Source organism: Schistocerca serialis, chromosome 1, assembly GCF_023864345.2.
Source record: "Schistocerca serialis cubense isolate TAMUIC-IGC-003099 chromosome 1, iqSchSeri2.2, whole genome shotgun sequence".
Lineage (NCBI taxonomy): Eukaryota > Metazoa > Arthropoda > Insecta > Orthoptera > Acrididae > Schistocerca > Schistocerca serialis.
The window spans coordinates 396,702,494-396,728,782 of NC_064638.1; the positions used below are offsets into that span (position 1 = coordinate 396,702,494).

The window sequence follows — 26,289 nt, forward strand, 5'->3', positions numbered from 1 at the left end:
ATCAAACTATATTTATAAGAGAATAAGTAGAGTCTCTTCATATTATCTATTGCGTTTTTCCCCATTTAACTAATAACATTGTAAACAAACGTAACTTATTTTTCTTCATTAGAGTGGAGAAGTGATCACGGCAGATTTACGATTTATCGCGAAAACTAAGCACAGTAATGAAGACTAAGAAGGGATGAATGCACAGGATCCACTATTACCATTAGAGTGAGCGCGGCGAGAACAGCTCAGCTTCCGATATTAGCAGGTGACGACAGCAGCAAAACTTTCTTTCCGAGGAACATGACCTGAAACAATCGCAGAAACTGTGTTTGGTGGTCCGTTTTCTACATGTGTGAATGCCACCATTTGTAATACTTAAGTAAATAATTGCACTGCGTATTGTTTTAACTTGACGGAAAGTGTGATTTTGTCGCAAAGGACGTGGTGAGTGGTGACTAAATGCTTTTGGATACGAGGTAATTTATGTTGGCATCGTGTTGTCACAAATTGTAATGTATGCACAGAGGTCTAGAATGTCTTTAATCATAAGGAAAATAAATATATCGTACAATTGAGACGAGTAGGGTTGCTTTGTAAGGGAGAAATTGGCTTAAGTCGAAATGAAGATATTTTTTAAAATTCCGTGGTAAGTGAATGTCGACAGTGAGGGTATGGTGAGCAGTGAAATTAATTATAAGGTAATCATTTTCTTCTTGTACCAATGTTTTTGTAGATTATTTTGTGTGTGAATTTCATTTTCACTATCGAAAGTATTTCCGTTCGATTTTGCCCGAGGGTATCGAAACGTCGTACAAATGTCTAATGTTTGTAAATATAAATAATGTAGACGAAGAGCAGTAGACTTCAGTGAACAGTTCAAAATGTCGAAAGCTGCTGGTAGGCTGAAGACCTTGCGTAAAGCCGTTGACAAGGTGCAACATGGAAATAAAATTCGAACCAATATCCCAGCAGGAATGGCAGTTGCCGGTCCTCCGTTAGGACCAATGCTTGGGCAGGTAAAAACGATTTTGAATTTGTATATTGTGACCGCAATCATTTTCCGTACAACAGCCTTTGATGCATAGCATACGTCGTTCATCAAAATGTTTAATGTCAGAAGCAACTTGAATTTTGTGTTTGTCCTGATCATCTCTCATCATTCGGGAAGTGGTGAGAAATGGAAAGATTGGGAACTTGTGCAGACGCTGATGACCACGATGTAGAGCGCCTCATAAACCAACATCACCATCAACTTGAATTTTGTTAGATATTGCTCATTGTAGTACCGCCGGTAGCAGCAGCATCTATGTTTCGATAGTATTTTACCACGATACTACACACCTCATAGTCACACACATTCAACCAAAATATGAAAATGGTTTTACAGATAATAATTAAAAAAAACACACACACACACAAAACAGATCATTTTCCGAAAGTTAGAAGTACTAGTTTTAGACAGATAAGCACTAATACCCATAGTCGAAAAACACAAAATCTTGTTAGCCCATGGAAAAAGTGTATCACATAACCGGTGTAGTATAGGTTTGTATGAAAATGTCATTTTCATACAGTTGTGCTCTAATAGCGCACAAGCAGCAAACACTACTTTTCGTTCAAATTACTTTTATCATCATCATAATGTTTTTTCTTTTTTTACTCCCTTTGTGCTCCAAAGCAGAAGTTCTGTTCCATAGGTTTTTCAAACTGAAAACGAAATAAATGGTGTTTTCAGATATGCACAAAAATGTGTGTGTAGGCCTGTTATTTTGAATGGAATACTTTTATTTTGTGAATGTTCAGTACTTTGCTCCAAAATATTCTTTAAAGATATATGGACATAATTTTGCTCTGCAAGGTTTTAATTAATTTTTATTTTTGGATAGTTGAATCTGGAAGTTAACATAATATCAATATCTATATTAATCTCATCAGTTAAATAAAGTTGGTTTCCTTTTACATGAGACTGTCAGCTTAATACCAAGAGAAAAAGTGATTAAAAATCCATACACACAAACATACAATACTTAAATTTCTTAAGTTCAAATTAATTTGTGGTCATGTAAGTACAAATATTTGCGAACAATACTACTAACACAGACTCAATTAGCGTGTGGACTGTTGTTTTTTGCTGTAATATACAGTAAAGCGATCGTGGTTTGAAGTGCCACACAAGGAATGTGTTGTTAATCATATGCATGCACATAACAGAAGGCATCAGGATCTCTAGTATTAGAAAGAGGAAACTGCATGTGGAAGTAAAGAACAACCACGATTCAGTGTTTGTCAGCTACGTAAGGAAATACAAAAGAATGTTTGGCAGAATAATTGAACAGGCAAAACAAATGGCAAACAATAAATACACATCAGATGCCACAAATAAAACAGAAGCTGTCTGGCAGATTGCCAAGACTGGAATAAGCACTGAAAAACAAAAGGTTTAAACCCTACATTAGAAATAACAGGGAAGTGATTACAATTCAGACATATATGTGAAGAATACAACAAGTATTTTATAAATTCTAACAAAACTGATGATCTCCCTCCTTCACACCCAAATCCCAATATAATGCGACACAGATCAGGAGAATTCAAATTTATTCATTTATCCTGCTGTGATTTGGCTAATATTATCAAATCCCTAAAAAATCTCAATCTTTTGATGGGGATGAAATTCCAAGAAAAATAATATAGACAGGATGTGATTATATTGCATCCTTAACTCTGTCACAACCCCAACTCTGTCACATAATAAATAAATAAATTGTTCGATGAGGACTGCTTTCCAGACAGGCTGAAGTATTCGTAAGTTCTACCTATCCATAAAAATGGCAGACAAGAGAAGATAGGAAATTTTTGTCCAATATCAATACCACAAATTATTTCTAAAATATTTGAGCAAATAGTGTGTAACCAATTAGAAAAATAGGGTCGACCAAAGTGTCCAATGCCACCCGTTGGCTTTGACCCGTGACGTCACAACGGCGCGGAATTTAGTTTGTGAGAGTGGCGTGTCCGTAGGTGTCCTTTTGATGTGATCGTTGGTGCTCTCTGGTGGTGTGTTAGGTGATGCTTTTGGTTTAGTTTGTGAGTGTGGCGTCGTGTGTGAATTTTGGTAAATTGCTTTTTTTATGTCTTTGGTAGGTATGGATATGACAGACAGGGTCAACAGTTTTCGGTTGTCGGCTATGATGGGGGACAGTGTGTTGTCTCTAATAAAATTTCTTCAACTATTCGGATTTTTGGATGAAGTTGCGAAGTGTTCAATATGTCGTGAAGAAATGAGGCTTGCTTAGAGCTCCAGCGTCTTGGACCAGGGACGGCTGGTATGTGGAGATGTCGTAAGGATAACAGGTCAAGGGAAGTGTTCGATCCCAACGTGTGGCTGTGTTGGTTAGGTTAGGTTAGTGTTTTTTAACGTCCCGTCGACAACGAGGTCATTAGAGACTGAGCACAAGCTCGGGTTAGGGAAGGATGGGGAAGGAAATCGGCCGTGCCCTTTCAAAGGAACCATCCCGGCATTTGCCTGAAATGCTTTGGGGAAATCACGGAAAACCTAAATCAGGATGGCTGGAGACGGGATTGAACCGTCGTCCTCCCGAATGCGAGTCCAGTGTGCTAACCACTGCGCCACATTGCTCGGTGGCGGTGTTGGTATTGGTATCGGGAGATGTTTTTAGGCTGTATAGGTCAAGGGAAGTGTTAGGTCCCAATTTATGAGATCGGGAGCTGCTGTTGAGCTATATAGGTCAAGGGAAGTGTCCGATTCCAGATGATATTGTGTTTAGTGGTATTTGGGGAGTTTTGTGATGTCGGTTTTTTTCGTCATTTTGGGTGGTTTTGTATGGGGGTGGGTGTCTGAATTTGTTTATATTTAGTTTGTCCCCACCCAAAACCCCCTATTTCCCGCGCTTGTCCCGTTAGTGTCATTAGGCTTTTTGTGGAACATGTGTGTGTTTGTTTTTCGATGTATTTTCGTCCTCATAATGTGTACGTAACAACTTTATATGCGCCTTATTGGAATCGTGGTTTATGGTCGTTTCTGCCTATTTGTGACGTCATGGGTCAAAGCAGACGGGCGGGATCGGATGCTTCCATATTTCCGAAAAAAAACAACATTATTTTTAATATTCAGTATTGATTTAGGCAGGACCAAAGCATTGTGCATGTCACTATTAATGAACTAATCACTAAAATAACCAGATGCCTCAGTAACAAGGACAGTGTGTCCAGTATCTTCTGTGACGTAAGTAAGACATTTAATATGGTAAACCATAAGCAGGTGTTCCTCATATTAGCTTCTGTGGCTTCCATGACAAATCTTTAAGGTGGTTCACATCTTATCTCAAAATAGGGAAACAGAGGGTAGTTAAACATCATAAGGCTGAGAAATCTTGCTCAGTTTGGAAGGAAATTCAAGCAGTTGTACCCCAGGGGTCTGTACGAGGCCCGTTACTATTTCTGTATTATATAAATGACATGCCAGGTAAGATCCTGTATGCAGACGACTCAACAGCAGTAGTCTGCTGTAAAAACACTGAAGAATTAGCACAGAAAACAAAACAAACCCTTCAAGGGCTCTGAAATTGGATAGGCGTAGACCACATCATTTCAGGCAGGCTAAGAAAAAATCTTAACTTCATAGTCTTGGATGTTATTGAATTCAGAATATGATAAAATTAAGGGCTAAGTAAGGAACATATACACACACACACACACACACACACACACACACACTCCAAAAAATTTCTTCTCTATTATACAGCCCTCCGAAGATAACACTGTGCGTACCATTTTGAAAATGCAAAATTTTGGGAAAAATTTAAAATTCTGTATCTCTGGAACAGTTCTAGACTCTTTTTTTTTTTGAAAGATAATTGCTTTATGATTACAAAGAAATCCTCCATTTGGACTTACCTTCCAAAGTTCTTTTACTATAGTGTTCTGAACTTTTATATTTTTTTCAGAAATACCAATCCATAAAACTTTGATTTTGTTTTATAAAAAATTGAAATTTTTTCCATGCATAAAACGTGTTTTATTATCGCATAAAAAGCTCATAAAAATCAAAACTATCCTTATTTAACATAATTTTAGTTTTGAAAGATGACTAAGATACTCATTTTTCAAGCATTTTAAGTGGTTCAAAAATGTATGTGAAAGGTCTAAATACTTAAAGGTCTGCTTGTGTCTGTATGTGTGGATGGATATGTGCGTGTGTGCGAGTGTATACCTGTCCTTTTTCCCCCTAAGGTAAGTCTTTCCGCTCCCGGGATTGGAATGACTCCTTACCCTCTCCCTTAAAACCCACTTCCTTTCGTCTTCCCCTCTCCTCCCCTCTTTCCTGATGAGGCAACAGTTTGTTGCGAAAGCTTGAATTTTGTGTGTATGTTTGTGTTTGTTTGTGTGTCTATCGACCTGCCAGCGCTTTCGTTCGGTTTGTCACCTCATCTTTGTTTTTATATATAATTTTTCCCACGTGGAATGTTTCCCTCTATTATATTGATATACTTAAAGGTTTCAATTTATACAACAACTGTGCACTCAGTTTTGTACTGAAATTAGCCAGTCAGTGAACTAAAAATGTGTTCCACTGCTTCAGTATCTTCCTTTGATATAGAGTGATCACTTCCTGTTGAACCAATAGGAACTGGAGCACTTATAATCGTCAAATCATTGTGAACAGGAAGTGATCACTGATAGCATTGTTGCTGTGTTTCAGCTGGAAACATGTGTCCAGAAGCTGGTCCATGTGGTAGCATAAAATTCACCACAATTTCGTTTAATCAGCAAAATCACTGTGAAGTACTAAACAGTTCTTCAGCCTGTACACACCCTTTCACTTCTGCAATGTGTTGTTGTGTCAATTTCTTCAGATGCTGGTATGTTACTGCTTTCACTGACCATTTACGAAGTTCATCAATGAAACTGTCAGAGGCAACAGTTTTCTTAATTAGTTTATTTTCCTCCCATGTCACATATGTAATTTCTGCAGAAATATCTGCTATGTCCTCTGGGCCAAGTGTCTGTAAAGACAGTCCTCCCTTTCCAGGGCAGTTACCACAAGTCTCTCGCTTTACGTCACAGACTACTAATGACTTCACACACACAACCAAGGTGTCATATGCAACAAGCTCCAGTAAGTTCAAATTTCATGCAGTACATACGTAAACAGGCATCTCTAGGTGTTTATGGAGCTACCCACTTAGGTAGTAGGGCATAAAATTTTGATCTTCCAGTATTTGAAGTTGTTCTTATAAATTGCAAAAATTTTCTTTAATACTGCAAGTTATGTGCCTCTTCACTTTCACAATTTTTGGACCTTCAATTGTTACAGTGTCTTTTCTGTGGGCACTCTGATGAGAACAGCCCCATTTATCTTCCAGATAAAATGACTGCACTGTTTGAATTTGAGTTGCTTCTACAGGATGACTATAATAGGGATCTGGTCTTCCAAGACCCCTTTTACAGACCTCGCGTTTCTTGATTTGTCTGCCGTGTACTTTGATACTGATGGAATGTGGATAAAAATTGTTTTCTTTGGAAATGTCTGTGGAATAATAATTCAAACTTGCATATTTTCACTGTAGTATGAACAGTATTCAACAGCTGAATTGATATTTGTCAACAATTCCTGGCAAGAGTGCTTTGGTTCATTTTCTTCTGAAGATGGAATTTCTACTTTGAACAGTGTGGTCAATTTTGCTGTAGTGTATTCACCCATAGCTTTAGTAATCTCTCTGTGCTTTCTTGATGCATAAAGCTTACTATCATTGTTGTTATTCTGTCAAAACATTTAGAACACAAGAAGTCGTCAGTGGAAACATCTTCACTTTGAAACAGAGTCTCCAAATGCAAACACTTATTGCCAACCTGATCAAAGTCTGATACATATATAACTCTTGTACGGATATGCAGATAGTCAGCACACTTAACTCTCCTATGGCCCCAGTCAGAAGACATTTCAAACAGTCCTTTTCACAAAACACACTGCAACTGTGTCAACTGGCAAATTCCTCACGAATACACACTCAGTGGATGGTCTCAGATTTCTTAGAAGCCTCTTCAGTAAACAACTTAGCACTGAATAGCTACAATACAAATACCCGCAATGAACAACCACGACAAAGAAACTGACTAGAAACTACAATAAAGTGTAAGAAATATCTGCAACAATGAAAGTGGAAAGAAATAAATGCAACAAAGAAAGTATAAGAAATAACTGCAACAAAGGCATTAGAAATAACCATTATAACAAAGAAATTAGTAAAAAACAACTTCACTAAAGACATAAATTACCCTTGAGAGTTAAGAAAATGTTTTTTTAAAAATGAAACCTGTCCAACTTGAAAGCGGAAGCTCTCCTTTACGGAGAATATAGTACTACATGGTACTAATCAACAGAAAAAAATCTAACTTTTCTGGATTGGCATTTTTTAAAAAAAAATTTTTTTCTGTAAATTATAAAAAAAAATTCAAAAGAAGACAGTAAAAGAACTTTGACAGATATGTTCAAACAGAGGATACCATTGTAATCATAAAGCAATTATCTTTAAAGTAAGAAAACTCTAATATCTATAACTGTTACAGAGATACAGCATTTTAAAATTTTTCCAAAATTCACATCTTCAAAATGTTGTTCGCACTGTCGTCTTTGGAGGCCTGTATCTCGGGGCAGTAATTTTTTTGGGGGGAAAAATGTTTCTTACTTACTCCAGAATTTTAATATATGCTAAATTCAATAGCAACTGAGACTGTGGAGGTAACCCCCTGCCTGAAGTGATAAGATCATGCCAATAAATAATAATGCTATGAAACTAAACCTAACAAAAACACAAATTGTACACTTCAGAACCAAACTGTTGTATATATAACACAGTTAAGTTATGAAAGCAGAGAACTAATCACTGCAGAATCTGTTAAATTTCTTGGAGTGACCATAAACAAACACTTGGCATGGATTGATCATGTGGATTGCTTATTGATCGATTAAATAGTTTTGTTTATGCAATGATGATTCTAAATAAAGGAACTGACTTAGCTGTTGGAAAATTTCTGTATCATGCATATTTTACATCATTTGTAAGGTATGGCATAATTTTTTGGGGTGTTGAAAAAGGAAGCCACCTCTGAATGTCCAAGCTACAGGAAAAAATTATCAGAGCTATGACTGGAACAAACAATAGACAATCATGTAAACCTGTATTTCCAAGCCTTGATTTATTGACAATTCCTTCTATGTTTATATATGAAACACTTCTCTTTGAGCTAAAAAACGCACGTCGTTTTGAAGGAAATTTCTTTACACATGCTTATGAAACAAGGCACAAACAATATTACTTATTACCTTGCCACAGACTAACATTATTTGAAAATACTCCAATTTATGTGGTTTTGAAGCTTAGCAATAAAATGTATTCAGAGCTCAAGGATTGCAAGCTAGAATCCACGGGTGCAAACGTTGAAAAATATTCAAAACACAAATGTTACTACAGTGCTGATGATTTTATAAATGAGGAAGGCAAGTAGGAGATATTACATTTGTGAGGTCAGATGTGCACTCATATGAAACCAGAAACAGGAACTTATTAGACATTCCTTGGATGTGTTTGAGTGAAGTCCAAAATAATTTTGTACATGCTGGCGAAACATTTTTGAACACTGTATCACATGGCACAAGGGAACTGCATGAAAATAAATTTAAAACTGTGGTTGAGACATGGCTGAAAGAGAAAGCATTCTATAGTACAAGTGAATTCATACATAATGAAAAAAATATGATGCTCTTTTATTTAATGAAAAATATGATGCTCTTTTTATAGCAAAAAATGATGCTCTTTTATTATAAATGTGATTGTGAACTAACAAAATTGTAACTTATAATGTACAACATAATTTGTCTGTGCAACCAGTGTAACAAAACTAATTATGGATGAGTTCAAGATGTGCAATATTTATTTAATAATATCTATATACATTAACCTTTTGTATAATCATTTGTATAACCATCTTATTTATAAACTAGAGAAACAAACATGAAAGATACATAAAAAGAAATATTTTAAACCACTGTGTAAAATTTTAAGAATCGGGAAAAAATGTAACATACATCTTTTTATGTTGTAATGTGCTTCTGGGAGCATCCATATGCTTTCTTTTAATGTATCTTGTTTTAAGGCATACTTAGGTAGGCATAGAATTATTGATTGATGAGTCACCAATGTTTCAATCAATTTCAATTGTGGTTTTTTATTTATTTGTTGTGTGTGGTTCTGCCATTTTAGATCATCTTGGGACCAAACTTCTAGAAACCTGGTGCTATTTATGGTTTCAAGTATTTTGCCTAACTATCCTATGGTTGCAGTTAGAGGCTGTTGATTCTGCACTGTTTGGATATATAGTGTTTGTTTTATGTGTGTTTATTATTAAGTTGTTCATTGAGAACCTTTCTAATATATGTGAAGTGCTCTTTTTTATTAAATTGTGGTTCAGTAATTGATAGAGCTACTGTGGGCTGTTTCTTGCTGCTCCTGTAAATTACAGCTGTTTATGATTTAAATAGAAAACCAGTAACACATTTCCTGTCCTTTGTGTCCCGTGTCGTGTATTCATCGCCATATCATGTGACATTTTGATTCTCTTCTTAGAAAATTGCAGATTAAGTCCTTTTCAAGTGTGAAATGCATACCATTGTGATCTTGATATAATTTGTTGAGAAATGAAATATTTCTTTCAAGTATCTCTTCCATAAGTTGCTGTGACTTACCAAACGGGGAAGCGCTGGTAGATAGACACAATAAAAAACACACAAACACACACACACAAATATCAAGCTTTCGCAACCCAAGGTTGCCTCATCAGGAAAAAGGGAAGGAGAGGGAAAGGCGAAAGGATGTGGGTTTTAAGGGAGAGAAGAAGAAGGGTTGATGGTAAAAGTGTTTCCACTGTAGGAAGGAGGGTAGGGTTTTGATCAGTCCAGTATGTTTGAGTTTTGGGGTGAAGCTGAGTGTGAAGCCCTTGGAATGCAGTAAAACTTCTGTTGGATAAAGGATCTACTGGATAGATTAATAATGGTGTTCTGGATTTGTTTGCCCTTTACGGAATATTAGGAGGGGTATGGTAGATAGAACAGGCCAGCAAAGGCAAGGTCTTCTCCTACTGTTGGAAGTTGTAAGAGGATTAGGGAGATGTGCAGGAAATTGGAAATGTATAACAGAAATATCTTACAAAGGGAGAAGAGGTAGCTCAAGGATGCCTGTGCCATGGAAATTTGTTTTCATTGTGCTATGTTTGTGCTTGACAATAAATGGCAGAATCTGAACATCCAATGTCTTTGTGAAAGGAGAGTTGGCATCCATATATGGGATTTTTGTAGTCTGGCTATTATGGAGGATTCCATGAATTAGGCAGCATTTCTGGATTTTTGCGATACATAGCGGTACCTTGAAGAAATGTTGCTACATGGAGCAAGGATCCATTAGGAATGGAATCTAGTTGTAGGACAAGAAAAGAAATATGCAGGGTGAGTCAGGAGGAAAGGTACATGGTTTGAGGGGTGACAGTATTAGTGATTCGGAACAAAAAAAATTTATATGGACTATCCTGGATGGTTTTGTAGAGAGAACACATTTAATGTACACTGTTGTTTGTTTTCGGTATTACTCAAACATTGACATTCTGTAGAGCATACCACAGTAGTGTAGAGGAAGTTGGGGCGAACAATTTAATACAGGGCACTTGTATCTATCAAGTTGTGAAACTACCTCAACCTGGCCTACATAAACCATCTATGTTAGAGGCCTGAGCATTGCGCGAGATTGTCAACTTTCTCACACTCTCTTCGCGCAATCTATTACCCCCTAGAGAACAAATGGACAGCATATTGTTTAGGAAACTTATGCAGTTTAATTTTGTACTGCGACCCGTTTTCACTGGAGGATGCGCTTTTCGAGTTATTCGAGGAAAACGTAAACAAGTGATATTAAATGTGTTGCATCTCAGAAACTATTCAGAATAGGGCATTTGTCCAGGTAAAGTTTTTGTTCGGAATTACTAATACTATCACCTCTTAAAGCAAGTACCTTTCCTCCTGACTCATCCTGTATGTGGCACTGGGGAATGATCACAAATTAAAATGAAAACCATGCAGGAGCAACATGGATACTTATAGCTGAAGGCTGCAAAGTGTGGAAAAGTCTAACAAGGCCTCTATTTAACAGTGGATGTCAAATGACTGATGATGGAAGCTAAAGTAAACTAACATTATTTTAAGCTTTGGACACTACAGATGTTTGTTATTAAGCTTTTACCAAGATTGCCTTAAATTATTGGTTAAAAATCTTCCTCAGAGTAATACATGTGGCGCACTATTTAGCATAAGCTGCTCACACTCTGAAATTCCTTTGTTTGACACCTTAAATTTTTTCCTGCCTAACATTATTGCTGATGTTTTTTATAAAGTTGAAATAATTAACAAATAAAAAAGAAACAGTTAATAATAAAAGACTATTTGCTGAATAAGCTTGATGGTTAGAAGTTCTTATTAAAACACTGAAGTGTTATTTATGATATGTACAATTAAATCTATGTAATATTTAACCATACATATGAATGTAAGTAAAGAAATAATAAATAACCCACATTTCCTTGTCACATGCTTCCTCCCCCCTCCCCCTCAGAATTCTCATTCAAAATCTGATAAAGAAAAATTTGTGGGTGGTTCTTTTGAAAATAATACATCAGATTTCCTTTCCTATCCAACCTTGAAATCAATTTCCAGTCACCTTGTTGTCAACAGTACATAAAACCCTAATATTCTTTTCCTCCATCTTTTCATGGCAGTCTTCAGTAGTGTTTTATTCCAATGATTGCTTCATAATTATTAATACCACTACACCCACTGCCAATACTGCAGGTTAATGAACAGTGTTGTGCAGGGTTAAGATGTTCATTGGTTGGGTCCTCTTAGGCACATTAAGTTTATAACTGTTCTGATACTGAAAAGAACTAATTTTTTTATCTGCAACCATAAGAGAAATGACCTCTTGAGACTATTATGGCTCATTTTGTGTTTTATATTACAAAACTGATATTCTGTTGTTCTTTTGTCTTCAGCATGGAATCAATATTGCAGCTTTTTGCAAGGATTTCAATGAAAGAACAAAGGATTTAAAAGAGGGAATACCTCTTCCATGTAGAATTACAGTTAATGCTGATAGGAGTTATCAGCTTATTATGCATAAGCCACCTGCTACATTTTTCCTAAAACAAGCTGCTGGTATACAAAGGGGTGCTATGGAACCAGGTACGAAGGTTTGGCAGTATTTGTGTTTGTTTAGATTGTACTCCATTGCTAACTGTACTAGGATACATTGAGTGAATTAAATGACAAATGTCAATCTTTCCTCATTGCCAACATGAAAATTTTTAAAATGTTTGTTATGTATAACAATCATAGTTTTATAGTTAGTAGTCAGTATTTATATGTTACATCTATGATTGCATATTTTAAATTGAGAGTCTCTGGACACATGCTTTCAAATTTTGTTGCTAGTTGTTGTTGTCACATTTCTTTTCATCTCAGTTTTGCATTATTCATAACCAGAATATACTGCTGAATGATGAATGATAGTACAAAAATCAAAGTTTCAGGATAGAAGCAACAAACAAAAAAGTAATTTCAGCCACGCAATTCCAGATGAATTCTGGGTGATGCATTCTCCCTCTTAAGAGACCGAATCTAATACTGTATTGTTAGGTCATGGGACACTCCATTTTTGTTCCTTTTACAAGTTGTGACTTTCCATTGTGCATTGTAATTTGTGCTGCAGAGAATTTTAAACTGTGACCATGTAGGTCATAGGGTCATTCCATGTCAAGGGGACCAGGGGTCCCCACTTGACCATCTCCAAATCTATCTTTGGTGGCTACATACCAAATTTCAGTTCAGTATCTTCAGTGGTTGAATTCTTAGAGGATTTTAAAGAGAGGCTACTCACCTCCGCATCATGTACCAAGACGGAAATGCGGCAACTTTGCTAGGCTTTCTTAAAAGTCCTAGCAAACATTTGGTCATTTGCTTTAATATACACAGACAAGTTTTCATTCTGAATCACATTGTGGCAAAAATTAGGGATTTAGCCTTACCTAAATATAGATACAAGCCTCTAAAGTGGCTAAAAAATTTGTCGCACTATTCAGAGAGCCACGGTTTGACCGACCGTTGCTAATTTTCATATGAACCAATCACACCAAATCTTCAGAGGGTTATTCATATCTATGATGTCTATGTATCGACCAAATTTAATTAACATTGGATGCCCAGATGAAAAGATATGCATCTGCAAAGTTGGTCAAAATTTTCTAATTGCAAATTTTAGGCTATTTTTGGGGGGCAGTATCTCAGCTGTCTCTTCTTCAATCCTCTTTTTCTTGCTACAGCTGGAAAAAAGCATGTTTTAAGCTTTCAAAGAAATATTGTTTAATTTTTGGATCTTTCAGTTTGACGAGTAAGAACACATTTCAAAACTTATTATTTTAGCACTTCGAGAAGACTGAAAAGTCAAATATTTTGCTCATGAAGTCCCATAATTAATTATTTTTATTCAAGTGTATAAGCCAGTTTCAAACAGTTATTTAGCACATGACATGAAAACAAGTATAGTACAAAACACAGCAAAACTGCAGAACAAAAATACTAAAGATTCAGTTCCATGTTTGGTTAAGCATTTCTACAATTTTATCAATGACAGATTGTGGATAACTGTATTGTCTTCCTGGTGATGATGCTGATGAGGCTTCCAAAGTCATGAAGCTATGTTGCTCAGGAATCCAGCAGGTATCTTTAGCAGTTGACCAGTGGAAGGAACGAGCATGACGGTGTGGGTGTGTAAAGCTGATGACGACATCTTGTTGTTCATGTGAAACTTCACGTTTCCAACACACCAAAAATTGCCATACATACAAGTAACATACTATTCTGGTTGTAAACTTGGGATTTCTTAATCTGCTTTGAAGGCATTAACTGTGAATGCTGTAGAATCATTGGAAACTCTGCTTACTCTGAGAAGATTACAATTAATTGATTTTCTCTTGTTCCAGATACTGTATGTCCCATGGTAAAACTTGTTTCTTGATCTGCGTCGATTTTTTCAATTGCTTCTTTTGGTACATAAAAAAGCTTTACGCCTGGAATACTATCATCACAGAATTTGAATAAATCATATGGAGTCAATATTTGGCAGTAATGCCAAAATCCTTTTCAAGCAGGCATAAATTGATGAAATTTTTGAAATTCTTATATTGAACAGCTGAATCATCACTAAAGCAATAAATGTTCTTAATGTTTTCAGTCTTTGCCTTTAAATATGCTATCAAATTTATTTGATAGGCATGGACAGCAATGGTATGACAGAACAGTCGCTGATCATACGAATTCTAATACTCTGACATTCTTTGCCATCAAATTAGACATCAGATGGATGAAATGTGGCCTGACTATTCTCCCAATGGAATCCTTGCACAGTATCCCGAACAATGAATGAATAATTCTCAGCAAAATCTATCAATATAATTAATTCATTTTCTGCAAGATTTCTTTGTAGCTGCTTAAGATATAAACTTTGGTGTTCTGACACAAACTGATGGCTTCTTAAACTGGTAATTTTCAAAATAAATGCTTCCATGAAATCTTCAACAGTTTTCTGGCAAGTCTCCAATGTGTGTCTGCCAGCATGGACCCATTGCTTGTTTTCCATTGTTTCTTCAGGATCATAGTCTTTTTTAAAAGAGTCTTCAAGAAAAGCCTCTAGTTGCATTTTTACTGGACATTCCTCACTTTTTTTTTTTTTAAATTCCAAAGTGCTCACAGTCGTGTCGTGACAATGCACTGTAGGGTTAAAACTTCTAAAGCAACATAACATTCCGTTATGATCTAGATTTTATAATCTTCAGAGCACTTTCTGAGGTTTTATTATATTTATGTTTTACACTGTAAAATAATGTAAAAACACTTCTTATCAGCATAGTTACTTTCCCTAAGCCACAGGAAAATCTTATACTATTAAAAGACATTACAATTACACTTTTTTTTTATTTACAACTTCAGATCGTATTAATTTTTGTATTTATTAGTAATCCATTTTCCCTACTTTTGATAGGTATTTTTACTCATCAATATACAAGATACAGAAATTAAACAGTATAGCTTTGAAAGCTTAAAGTATGCTGTATCCAGCTGTGGCAAGAAAAAAAGGATTGAAGTAGACACAGTTGAGATATTGCCCCCCCCCCCCCAAAAAAAAAAATACCCTAAAATTTGCAATTAGAAAAATTTGGCTAACTTTGCAGATGCATATCTTTTCATCTGGGCACCCAGTGCCAATTAAATTTGACTGATATATAGACATCGTCGGTAGAAATAGTCATCTGAAGTTTTGGCATGATTGGCTCATACGAAAAGTAGCAGAGGTTGGGCAAACCATGGCTCTCCAAATAGTGCCACAAATTTTTTTTGCCACTTTAGAGGCTTGTTTCTATATTTAGATATGGCTAAATCTCTAATTTTTGACATGGTGTGATTCAGCATAAGAAATTGTCTATGGATATTAAAGCAGATGACCAAATGTTTGCTAGAACTTTTTAAAAAGCCTAGCAAATTTGGCACATTTGCACCTTGGTACATGATGCGGAGGTGAGTGCCTCTCTTTAAAATCCCCTAAGAATTCAACTGCTGAAGATACTGGTCTGAAATTTGGTATATAACCATCAAAGACCATGTAGAACTTTCACACCAAATTTCATTAGATTTGGAGACGGTTGAGTGGGGACACTTTTTAATATTGGTCCCTCTGATGTGGAATGACCCCATACTAATTTTCAAGCCTTTTAATCCTATGTGCCATGTCTTACATCAGAACTGCCAAAATGTCTCATTTTGGTAATTTTTTGCTGTACCTGGATGTTATTCACCATCACTATCTTCCAACTAGTTGCCACACAGTTTGTAGTGCCTCTGTCATGCAAGCTATAACCATGAAATTGCTCCTTGTTAGTTTACTGTGCCTCAGTAGCAAAGAACCCTTTAAGTGCGAGGTCGCAAAAGACCAATGATGTTTATGGCATTCAATGCCCCACAATATTGGGTGCTAATGACAACAGGGGAAGGACTGGGGGTATCCAATGAGGAGCACAGCATGAGACTATGGATCGTAGTTGAACTGCTTAGTTGACAAGTAACTCATTACAGTGTTACTGATGTTGATCCAAAGCAGAACAATGGCAAAGATAAACAGAGCAAACGTATTACATCTACAACAACAGTGCCAAAGTTGACCTTTCATCAGAAAGGAATCCAAGGAATTTTGCAGATTAAGAAAGAATTGGCAGAAGAAATATTAACATGTCTGGGAGATGAGTGAGTGGAATGTGTGGTGGTGTCATGCACGACTCTGTGGACAATGTACACGAGGAGTACAGTGACGATAATACATGCCTAACGAGTGAAAGTGAGTTCATCATCTTTGTCGGACAGGGATCCACAAATCAGGTCTCCAGTGAAATGTAGTAAAGTATAATTGTCCGAGAAGCGGGTACTAAACATAATTACGTACGAGGAAGATGATCCTCAGTATAGTAAAAAATTAGTGATGAACAGATTTCAAATAAGCCCACAGCAATATGATCATGTAGTGCATAAGAAAAATTATGGATATTTGAGGGATTCCCCCTGCGGTTTCGGGGGTAAGAATAGGCCCGCGGTATTCCTGCCTGTCGTAAGAGGCGACTAAAAGGAGTCTCAAACGTTTCGGCCTTCTGTGATGGTCCCCTCTTGGGTTTGACCTCCTTTTTTTCCAAATTTCCGTTGTTAGTGCGTGCCATTTGGGGAAGGACACCTTACGTGGTGTTTTTCTATTGGTCCATCATGCTCCACCATCTTGCATGTTACCTATTGTCGTGTGGGGGGGGACTACGCCCAACATCTTCTGGGTTGTCTCCTTCTCGCCTTGTGCGCACTCTTCTTCTTAGCGCCCACGACAACTGTGGACCCTTTCAACACCTAAAATCCAGCACGGTAGCCAGTCCGTTGTGGTGGGGTCGTCATGTACCCTCTTGGTGGTAGCCCCCTGACCACGCAGGGATCGCACTACAGATGCTAGAGCTGTTTCCTCCCCATGCATGCCAAGGAGTATGTGCACATCTTGTCTGGGGCACGGGGACTCCGGGCAACGGGATATCGGCCAGGTACCCGTTGCTTTGGCTGGGTGGCGCCCTTGGGGAGAGCCCTCGTTCGGAGTAGGTGGCATCTGGGCGGATGTGGCGCAATGAAGCGCAATAAATCACACCAAGCTGTTGGTCGCACGGCCACCAGCGTCTCTAAGCGAGGTAGAGTAGACTTTGATGCTGCGCAATATGACCCTCAGTCGTTCCCCTCGTTGGCTGCACCATGGGAGGGACGCCGATCTAGTGCCAAGCGGGAGCCTTACGTACCACAATACCTTGTCTGCAGCAGGGCTGATGGTGACTCCTTTCTTACGACGAAGCCTCTGTTTTTTGTGGAACACCTGGAGGATAAGTTTGGGGAAGTGGTGGGGTTGTCTAAAATGAGGAATGGGTCCATCCTCCTCAAGATGTCCTCCCCAGCCCAGTCACGAGCGTTGCTCTTGTGTGATAAGCTGGGTGACGTCCATGTTACCGTCACTCCCCACAGTAGCTTAAATATGGTCCAGGGGATTATTTACCATCGTGACCTCTTGTTACAATCCGATGACGAGCTGAGAGCCGACTTGGAATGACGTGGTGTACATTTTGTCCGTCGTGTACATAGAGGACCCAAGACTAACAGGGTGGCCACCGGTGCCTTTATCTTGGCCTTCGAGGGTGATGTCTTGCCCGAGAAGGTCAAGGTAATGGTTTACCGTTGCGACGTCAAGCCATACGTCCCTCCCCCGATGCGGTGCTTCCAGTGCTGGAAGTTTGGGCATATGTCCTCCCGTTGCCCATCCAGCGCTACATGTCGAGATTGCGGACGCCCCTCTCATCCCGATTCTCCATGTGCGCCTCCGCCTGTATGTGTCAACTGTGGGGAGCACCACTCTCCATGCTCGCCGGATTGCCCCGTTCTTCATAAGGAGAGGAAGATCATGGAATTTAAGACTCTGGACCGGCTTACTTATCGAGAGGCAAAACTGAAATATGAAAGATTGTATCCTGCTTCCATTCGAACATCTTATGCTGCAGCCACGTTATCGTTGCCCACGCGAACGACGGTTGTCGCCTCATCTGTGCCACCTTCAGTGGGCCCTCGGGGCCGTGTATCTCTGTCTGCCCCCCTCGTGCCTGGGGGCAAGCCTTCCTCTGTTGCCCCCTTAGCAGTTGGGGGCAAACCCTCTTCTGTTGCTCCCCCCACGCTTACTTCGGGAGTGACATCTGCTCCACAACCGGGAGGCTCGATCCCTCCCCCTCCTTCTCCGCCGGCGTTGCCTCCGCCGGTTCCTCTCTCGCAGAAGGGGTCCCTCGGGGCTCTCCCTTCCTCCGTTTCTTCTCCTACCCAGCCGGATGTCAGCCAGTGGCTGAAGGTTCCGCCACCTGCTGGTCGTAGGGCTTCAGCGTCGTCGTCAGCCTCCGACGCTCCTTCAGAGAAGCTCTCCCAGCCCTCTCACCCTAAGAGCTGACGTGAGAAGAAGGAACGGAATGTATCCAAGAAGAAGGACGTTCCGGCGGTTTCAGCACCGCCTGCTGTACATAGTCCTGGCTTCGGGGATGAGGTGGAGATCCTCGCCTCTGCCGCGGATCTCGCCCTCACGGAACCCTTGGGGGCCTCTCCTATGGACTCAGCTGACTCTCCCCCGGTGGCGGCAGTTGGCTCTGATGCGCTGTCTGCCTCTTAGTCGCATTCACGCCCTCCCAGTCCCTTCCTGCTTCCATTCTCCAATGGAACTGCGGCGGTTATTTCCGCCACCTGCCTGAGCTCCGGATGCTTCTGAGTATTTCCCCTGTTCTCTGCATTGCTCTGCAGGAAACTTGGTTTCCGGCAATGCGGACCCCCGCCCTTCGCGGTTATCGGGGATACTATAAGAACCGCGCTGCCTGTCAATGAGCGTCAGGTGGGGTTTGCCTCTTTGTTCACCACTCTGTCTGTAGCTCGCCAGTACCCCTTCTGACGCCTTTAGAGGCAGTCGCTGCCAGGGTTGAGCTCTCGCCGGCTATTACTGTTTGCTCTGTTTACATTCCTCCAGATGGGGAGCTCCCCCGACATGTCTTGGCTGCGCTGCTGGCTCAACTCCCGCCACCTTTGCTGCTTCTGGGCGATTTCAATGCCCACAACCCTCTCTGGGGTGGGACTGTCTCCGATGACCGCGGTCGGGCCGTGGAGCATGTGTTGGCTCACCTCGACCTTAGCCTCTTGAACACCGGTGCTCCCACGCATTTCAGTGTGGCCCATGGCTCGTTCTCGGCCATCGATCTCTCTATTTGCAGCCCTGGACTTGTCCCATCCCTCCACTGGAGAGTGCATCCTGACCTGTGTGGTAGTGACCATTTTCCAATCTATTTGTCACTGCCCCAGTGTCATTCTTCTGGGCGCCTGCCCCGCTGGGCTCTCCACAGGGCTGACTGGCTGGCTTTTACTTCCGCTGCAACCATTGAGTCTCCCCCACAGGGTGACATTGACGATGTGGTCCGTGTTTTAACCACGTCCATCATTTCAGCGGCCGAGGCTGCCATCCCCTGTTCTTCTGGCCTCCCTCGGAGGAAGGCTGTACCCTGGTGGTTGCCGGAGATTGCTGAGGCTATTTGCGACCGTCGGCGGGCTCTCCAGCGTCATAGGCGGCAACCGTCTCTCGAGACCCTCATCGCCTTTAAGAGGCTCCGTGCCTTGGCCCGTCGTCTTATTGCACGGCGTAAGCAGGAGTGCTGGGAGAGGTATGTCTCATCCTTGGGCTCCCATGTCTCCCCCTCGCTCGTGTGGTCCCGGATCCGGCGGATTTATGGATACCAGACCCCTATGGGTGTCCCTGGGCTCTCCTTGGACGGCGCTGTCTGCACGGACGCTGCCGCCATTGCTGAACGGCTTGCCGCACACTTTGCTAAGAGCTCTGCGACTGCATCTTATCCCCCCGCCTTTTGCTCTCTAAAGGAGCGAGCCGAGCGGACGCCGTTCTCATTCCACACGCGTCATTATGAAACATACAATGCTCCTTTCAGCGAGAGGGAATTCCTCGCTGCCCTCGCCGATTGCCCTGATACAGCACCAGGCCCAGACTGCATCCACGCGCAGATGCTGAAGCATCTCTCCAGGGACTGCCAGAGACACATTCTCGCGCTATTTAATCGCATTTGGAGCGAAGGCGTGTTCCCGTCGCAATGGCGAGAGGGTGTTATAGTCCCCTTCTTGAAGCCCGGTGCGGACCCACTGGCGGTGGACAGCTATCGTCCCATTACCCTCACCAACGTTTTGTGCAAATTGCTCGAACGTATGGTGGGGCGGCGTTTGTGTTGGGTCCTTGAGTCGCGCGGTCTCCTCGCTCCATCCCAGGGTGGCTTCCGTCGGGGCCGGTCTGCAGCGGACAATTTGGTGCGGCTGGAATCTGCTGTCCGTACGGCCTTTGCCCGACGTCAGCATCTCGTTGCTGTATTTTTTGATCTGCGGAAGGCGTATGACACCACATGGAGGCATCACATCCTTGCTACGTTACATGACTGGGGTCTTCGTGGTCAGCTCCCAGCTTTTCTTCAAACCTTTTTACTGCGCCGCTCTTTCCGGGTGCAAGTGGGTGCCGCCTCTAGTTCATCTTATATGCAGGAAAATGGGGTCCCGCAGGGCTCGGTGTTGAGCGTCTCCTTATTTCTCGTGGCCATTAATGGTCTGGCTGCAGCCGTGGGGTCGTCGGTGTCTCCTTCTTTGTATACCGACGACTTCTGCATCTCCTTTCGCTCCAAGACTACAGGAGTCGCCGAACGCAGGCTGCAAGTAGCCGTTCGCAAGGCAGCATCATGGGCTCTGACTCATGGTTTTCAGTTCTCTGCAGCCAAGACTCGAGTTATGCACTTCTGCAGGCGTCGGACAGTCCACCCTCATCCTGACCTTTACCTCGACGGCCACCTTCTTGAAGTGGTGGACACTTGCCGCTTCTTAGGACTCGTGTTTGATGCCCGGCCCACGTGGGTTCCTCATCTTACTCAGCTGAAGCAAAAATGCTGGCGGCACCTCAATGCCCTCCGCTGCCTTAGCCACACGTCTTGGGGTGCAGATCGCTGCACGCTGCTGCGATTGTACAGAGCCGTTGTGCAGTCCCGGCTTGATTCTGGGAGCCTGGCCTATGCGTCTGCATCACCCTCAGTGTTGAAGTTGTTAGACCCCATACACCACTGTGGGATTCAGCTTGCAACTGGCGCTTTCCGTACGAGCCCCGTGGATAGTCAACTGGTGGAGGCCGGGGTTCCCCCGCTGCGGATTCGCCGCCATCGACTGCTTGCCGACTATGCTGTCCACGTGCATTGCTCGCCTGGCCATCCCAATCATCGCCTGCTTTTCCCTGCCGTGGTCCTCCATCTGCCCGAACGGCGACCTAGGTCTGGGCTTTCCATAGCTGTCCGCGTCCAGTCCCTGCTGTCGGAACTGGGCTCATTCCCTCTTCTGCCTCCCTTCCGGGTCTGTGCACCTACATCTCCCTGGTGTTTGCCCCAGCCGTCCGTCCGTCTGGACTTGGCACAGGGACCCAAGGACTCGGTTCCGCCTGTGGCCCTCCGTCGCCGTTTTCTTGCGCTCCTCGCCTCATTTCCGGGCTGTGAGCCTGTCTACACTGATGGTTCCCTGGTTGATGGTCGCACTGCCTACGCTTTTGCTCACGCTGCCCATGTTGAACAGCGCTCCTTGCCGGCTGGCTGCAGTATTTTTACTGCAGAGCTGGTGGCCATATTGCGCGCTCTTGAGCATATGCGTTCCTGCTCAGGTACGTCCATCGTCATCTGCAGTGACTCCCTGAGCAGCCTCCAGGCCATCGACCGCTGCTATCCCTCTTCTCCTCTGGTGTCCTGTATTCGGGAGTCTGTTTCCACCATTACCTGCTCTGGTCGTTTGGTGGTCTTTGTTTGGACGCCAGGTCACGTTGGCATCCCGTGGAACGAACGTGTTGACAGGCTGGCCAAAGGGGCGATCGACACCCCAGCTTTGGAAATCGGCCTTATGGCTCGCGATCAGCAGCTGGTGTTGCGCCGTAAGGTGCTTGGGATGTGGTCTGTTGAGTGGCGTGGCATGACAGCCCCGAATAAACTGCGGGCTGTCAAGGAGACGACCGATGTGTGGCGCTGCTCCCTGCGGCCTTCTCGCAGGGACTCTGTAATCTTGTGTCGGCTGCGCATCGGCCATACCTACCTGACGCACGGCCATCTTTTACGTCAGGAGGATCCCCCCCCGTGTCGGTGTGGGTCCCGGCTGATGGTCGCCCACATTTTATTGGAGTGTCCCCGACTGCGCATCCTCCGGCAGTCTTTTAATCTCTCGCGCACTTCGCCTTTGATTTTATGCGACGATGCATCCATGGCTGACAGTGTTTTACATTTTATCCGTGGTAGTCCTTTTTATGGTTCCATTTAGGGGGGTTCTGCACCTTTCCCTTTCTGTGTCTTTTGTCCTCGCGTCTCTCAATATTTGTTGCTGTTTTGATGTGTCGTCGGATGGTTGACTCTTTCCCTTTTTTTTTTGTTCTTGTGGTCAGTCAACCAGTCTCTGGCCATCTTCTTTTCTTCTATTTCTTTCTGTCTGGTGTTTGTCTGTACTCTTCTTTTCTGTAGTGTTCGTTACCGCATTTGTGTTCTTTTAGGGCCTGGGGGGAGTCTCCTTCCCCTTGGGGTTTTACCTGCTTCGTGCATTTATGTCTCGCCTGTTTTTGGAATGGGGGACTGATGACCTTAGCTGTTTAGTCCCCCTTAAACATCACAACAACCACCACCACCACCATTTGAGGGAGGATAAGGCATACTTGTTACAAAAACTAGTGTTTGTGTGTTTCACGGATGCTTTACAGGATGCGCATCATACTGTATGTAACATAGATTACATTGATTTTAAGGGAAGCAATGGAAGGTTACATAATTTCAAACAGTGCTCCAGAATTGGAAGATGTAGGATAACGAAGTTTCATACAAAGCATCAACTTTTCGATACAGCAAACTGCAGAATCGGCTTGAAAATTGGTAGTAGCTGAGATAAATAAACTTATCCCATTGTTCATTAGGAGTTTGTATTCAACTCTGACCAACTGGGATTTGAAGAGGAAATGCATTTGAAAGGAACCTTGGATATTAGAGTACTAAGAGAGTTGTATCAAGATAAACTAACATCAGTGCTTTAACATATTTGTATAAAATTACACTGACTGTTAATCGGGATGGTCGATTGGCTGGAAAGTTATTTATGTGCTGTGAGAAATTAGATGTGCTCTGTCCCCACAATTCTATCTTGTGTGTGTGACTTTCAAGGCCAGTATGGAATATTATAGTCCCAGAAAACAACACAACACTTTCAGATGAGCCTTTCTAAAGATTGAACTTGCAACGTCACACTTAAGGAGTTCCTTGTAAGAGGTGCAATATGATGGGCTTAAGAGAACTACAAATATGGTATGAGCACTGCTTTTGGCCAGTAGCTGGTCAAAATAACTTACTTTTGCTTGATTCCTGGTCTGTGTTTAAAAATCATACTACTTTACAGCAAACTCTCTCTCCTGAGAAGCGTATGACATTGCAGTTCATACTATCTGAAACCACAGGACAAATTCAGCCTCTGGGTGTTTGTTTTTTCTGTACTTATAAAGTATAGTATTGCACTATCTGCAACTATGCCTTAAAAGATAGCTAGTTTCATAAGCTCCACGACAGACTGTTTCGTATTTGGTTGCATGTCATCACATTCCACCAGTTCTTATCATCCCGTTAAACCAATATGATTCTATATGTATTCTTTAAGAGTGGATACCTAGCTGAACATCCTGCATGATTTGTAAATCCCAAGTTGTTTTCTTTTGATCTTGATGGTGCGAATGTTTTTGATCACTGTGGTACGCCATTTTTCATTTTGTGTTCATGGTGCAAATTTATTGTTTGTTTTCAACAATTTTTTGTTTGTTGACGATATCCAGTTTGTGGAGCGTAATACATACATCCCATAGAAGGTTGATCTCTGGACCTCTCAGATACATTTCCTCGAGCACATGCTGAGTCATTGGCAGCTAATATTTTTCTTGTCATAATTGTTAACACAAAACTTTCAAATGAGCCTTTCTCAAGATTGAACTTACGACCTCACACTTAAGGAGTTCCTTGTAAGAGGTTTTCTTGAACAATTGGATTATTTTTCACATTTAGCCTTTCAGCTTAGCATTCATTTGAGAGTGAGTAAAAAGTAGTGAAAACCAAATTTTTTGAACACGAGACCAGTAAAGTATGTTTACTGTGAGCCGTGTATGCTTGTATTTTGTCCTGAAAAAGGAACTGCTTTTCTAATGTTTAATGCCCCTTCTCACTCCTCTAGAATAGTGAATTAACAGTTATGAGAAGACGCTCACAATTACAGTTAGAGTTTTTAGGCAAAATAAAAAAATTCACTTCTACTTGAGTGTGACACATTATTGTTCATAAGAAAATTAGCTCTTGACCATGTCATCAAAATGCATGAAATATTATTAAAGTGTAACTTTAGAGGTAAACAGTTCCAACCTTGCATTGCATTTGATCTGCTTAGTTATAAATGGAATTTTGTTTCAGGAAAAGAAATATCGGGAAAAATAACACTAAAGCATTTGTATGAAATAGCAAAAATCAAATCAGAAGATCCTCCTTTGGCATGTTACACTTTAGAACAAATATGTATAATGTTGGTAGGTGTTGCAAGATCATGTGGCATTGAAATAACAAGATATATTGACTCAGTTGAATATGGTGAATTTTTGGAAGAAAGGAGAGAAGTTGTTGAACAACAGAAGAAAGAACTTCAAGAGAAAAAGGAAGCTCGGATGTTAAGAACAGGCTAATCACTCTCTCTTTGTATCTTCCTTTGTTGTGTAGTTGTAAAAAGAAAGTTTACTGTTATTAAAAACAGAAGAGATATGTACAAATATTTCTATTACACCTGTAACTCCTTGATTTTGCAAGCCCAAGAGATATAGAGGTAACATTTTTGTCTAAGTGAGTCTTTATTGAAAACGATTAGGATGGATGAATTGTGACGTATGAAGTTGTGAAATGGTGAATAAGTGGCCAGCACTAACAGCCATAATCACATTAATTTTCAGATGATTTCTTGTCATTGCTCGGAGCAATAAATATACATTCATGGTTACTACCATGACAACCCATGGAAGTTATTCATTGCTGCACTCAGACATATAACATATAAAAGATATACAACATATAAAATACATATCACATATAACATACAAAGTCCTCACCTCAGATTTAGGTAGACGACTTCCTTCTGCCTGCTCGAGCCAGCATGCAATGGATGGCGTCGGTACAATACCAGCAGTGCTTTGTAGTGTGACTGTTGTGCTTGTGGGCAGACAATTATTTCCTCACAGTGTCTTCGGCTTGAGCTACTAAAAAAAAAGAAGAATGCTCTTACAGACCGGCTTGCTAAAGAGAAACTGAGCAACAAGGGTATCTTATTTAAGTAAATCTGTTACCAGTATAACTAAGGACTATAATAAAAACGTTGTGTGCTCTCTTTCTCGACACAGAATAACTAATTCAGAATAATAGTGATACCTGCTATGATGTTAACCATGGCACTGGTTTTACATTCAGGCAGTGTCAAGGGCTTGACATTAGGTAACCAAACATGAACAAATAAAATAACATACAAATACATGCATAATTATTAAAAGATTGATGATCCAGTGTAAAGCTCAAATTCAGATGGTTACCACTAATATTTATTGCGGTACTATTTGCTTGTGGAGTTAATCATGCCTACTTCCATTCTCATTGAATTAGCTAATTCTGTTACATAAAAAACTATTATTATTGTTTTTTGCTTCAATATTCAGTAAAGCAGTTAAACAAAGTGATCATCTTTTGAAGTAGAATATGAGAAACATTTCATTGCTATTACACACACACACACACACACACACACACACACACAAATGAACTGGAATGAAAAACATGCTTGAAAATTAACAGCAAAGAACCAGCAGAGGCATAGATTTTCGTTTGTAGCACTTCCACTGGAATCATTACCTAATAAAGAAAACTGTGACATTCCTTAATCACATGAAGAAGCCTTGTTCTTGTGAGTGATTT

General features: G+C 40.9%; 1 protein-coding gene across 2 annotated transcripts; it reads left to right on the forward strand.

The window, feature by feature from the left end:
* Positions 1-560: 560 nt before the first annotated feature.
* On the forward strand, positions 561-25,103 carry LOC126471542 (39S ribosomal protein L11, mitochondrial). Of its 2 annotated transcripts, none has more exons than XM_050099780.1 (3): positions 561-689; positions 12,106-12,295; positions 24,754-25,103. In XM_050099780.1, exons 1-3 carry the CDS (start codon positions 663-665, stop codon positions 25,017-25,019), a joined length of 483 nt encoding a protein of 160 aa, XP_049955737.1. In that variant the 5' UTR covers positions 561-662; the 3' UTR covers positions 25,020-25,103. The 2 variants fall into 2 exon arrangements, with proteins under 2 accessions (XP_049955737.1, XP_049955729.1); XM_050099772.1 differs by lacking the exon at positions 561-689 and adding an exon at positions 770-1,007.
* The last annotated feature ends 1,186 nt before the right edge of the window (positions 25,104-26,289 follow it).

Excerpts from the sequence above, each read along its gene's own strand:
- LOC126471542 (XM_050099772.1), top strand. The coding sequence starts at position 873 with ATGTCGAAAGCTGCTGGTAGGCTGAAGACCTTGCGTAAAGCCGTTGAC. Across the intron at positions 1,008-12,105 it reads TAGGACCAATGCTTGGGCAG|CATGGAATCAATATTGCAGC; the intron begins GTAAAAACGATT and ends TTTTGTCTTCAG. Across the intron at positions 12,296-24,753 it reads AAGGGGTGCTATGGAACCAG|GAAAAGAAATATCGGGAAAA; the intron begins GTACGAAGGTTT and ends ATTTTGTTTCAG.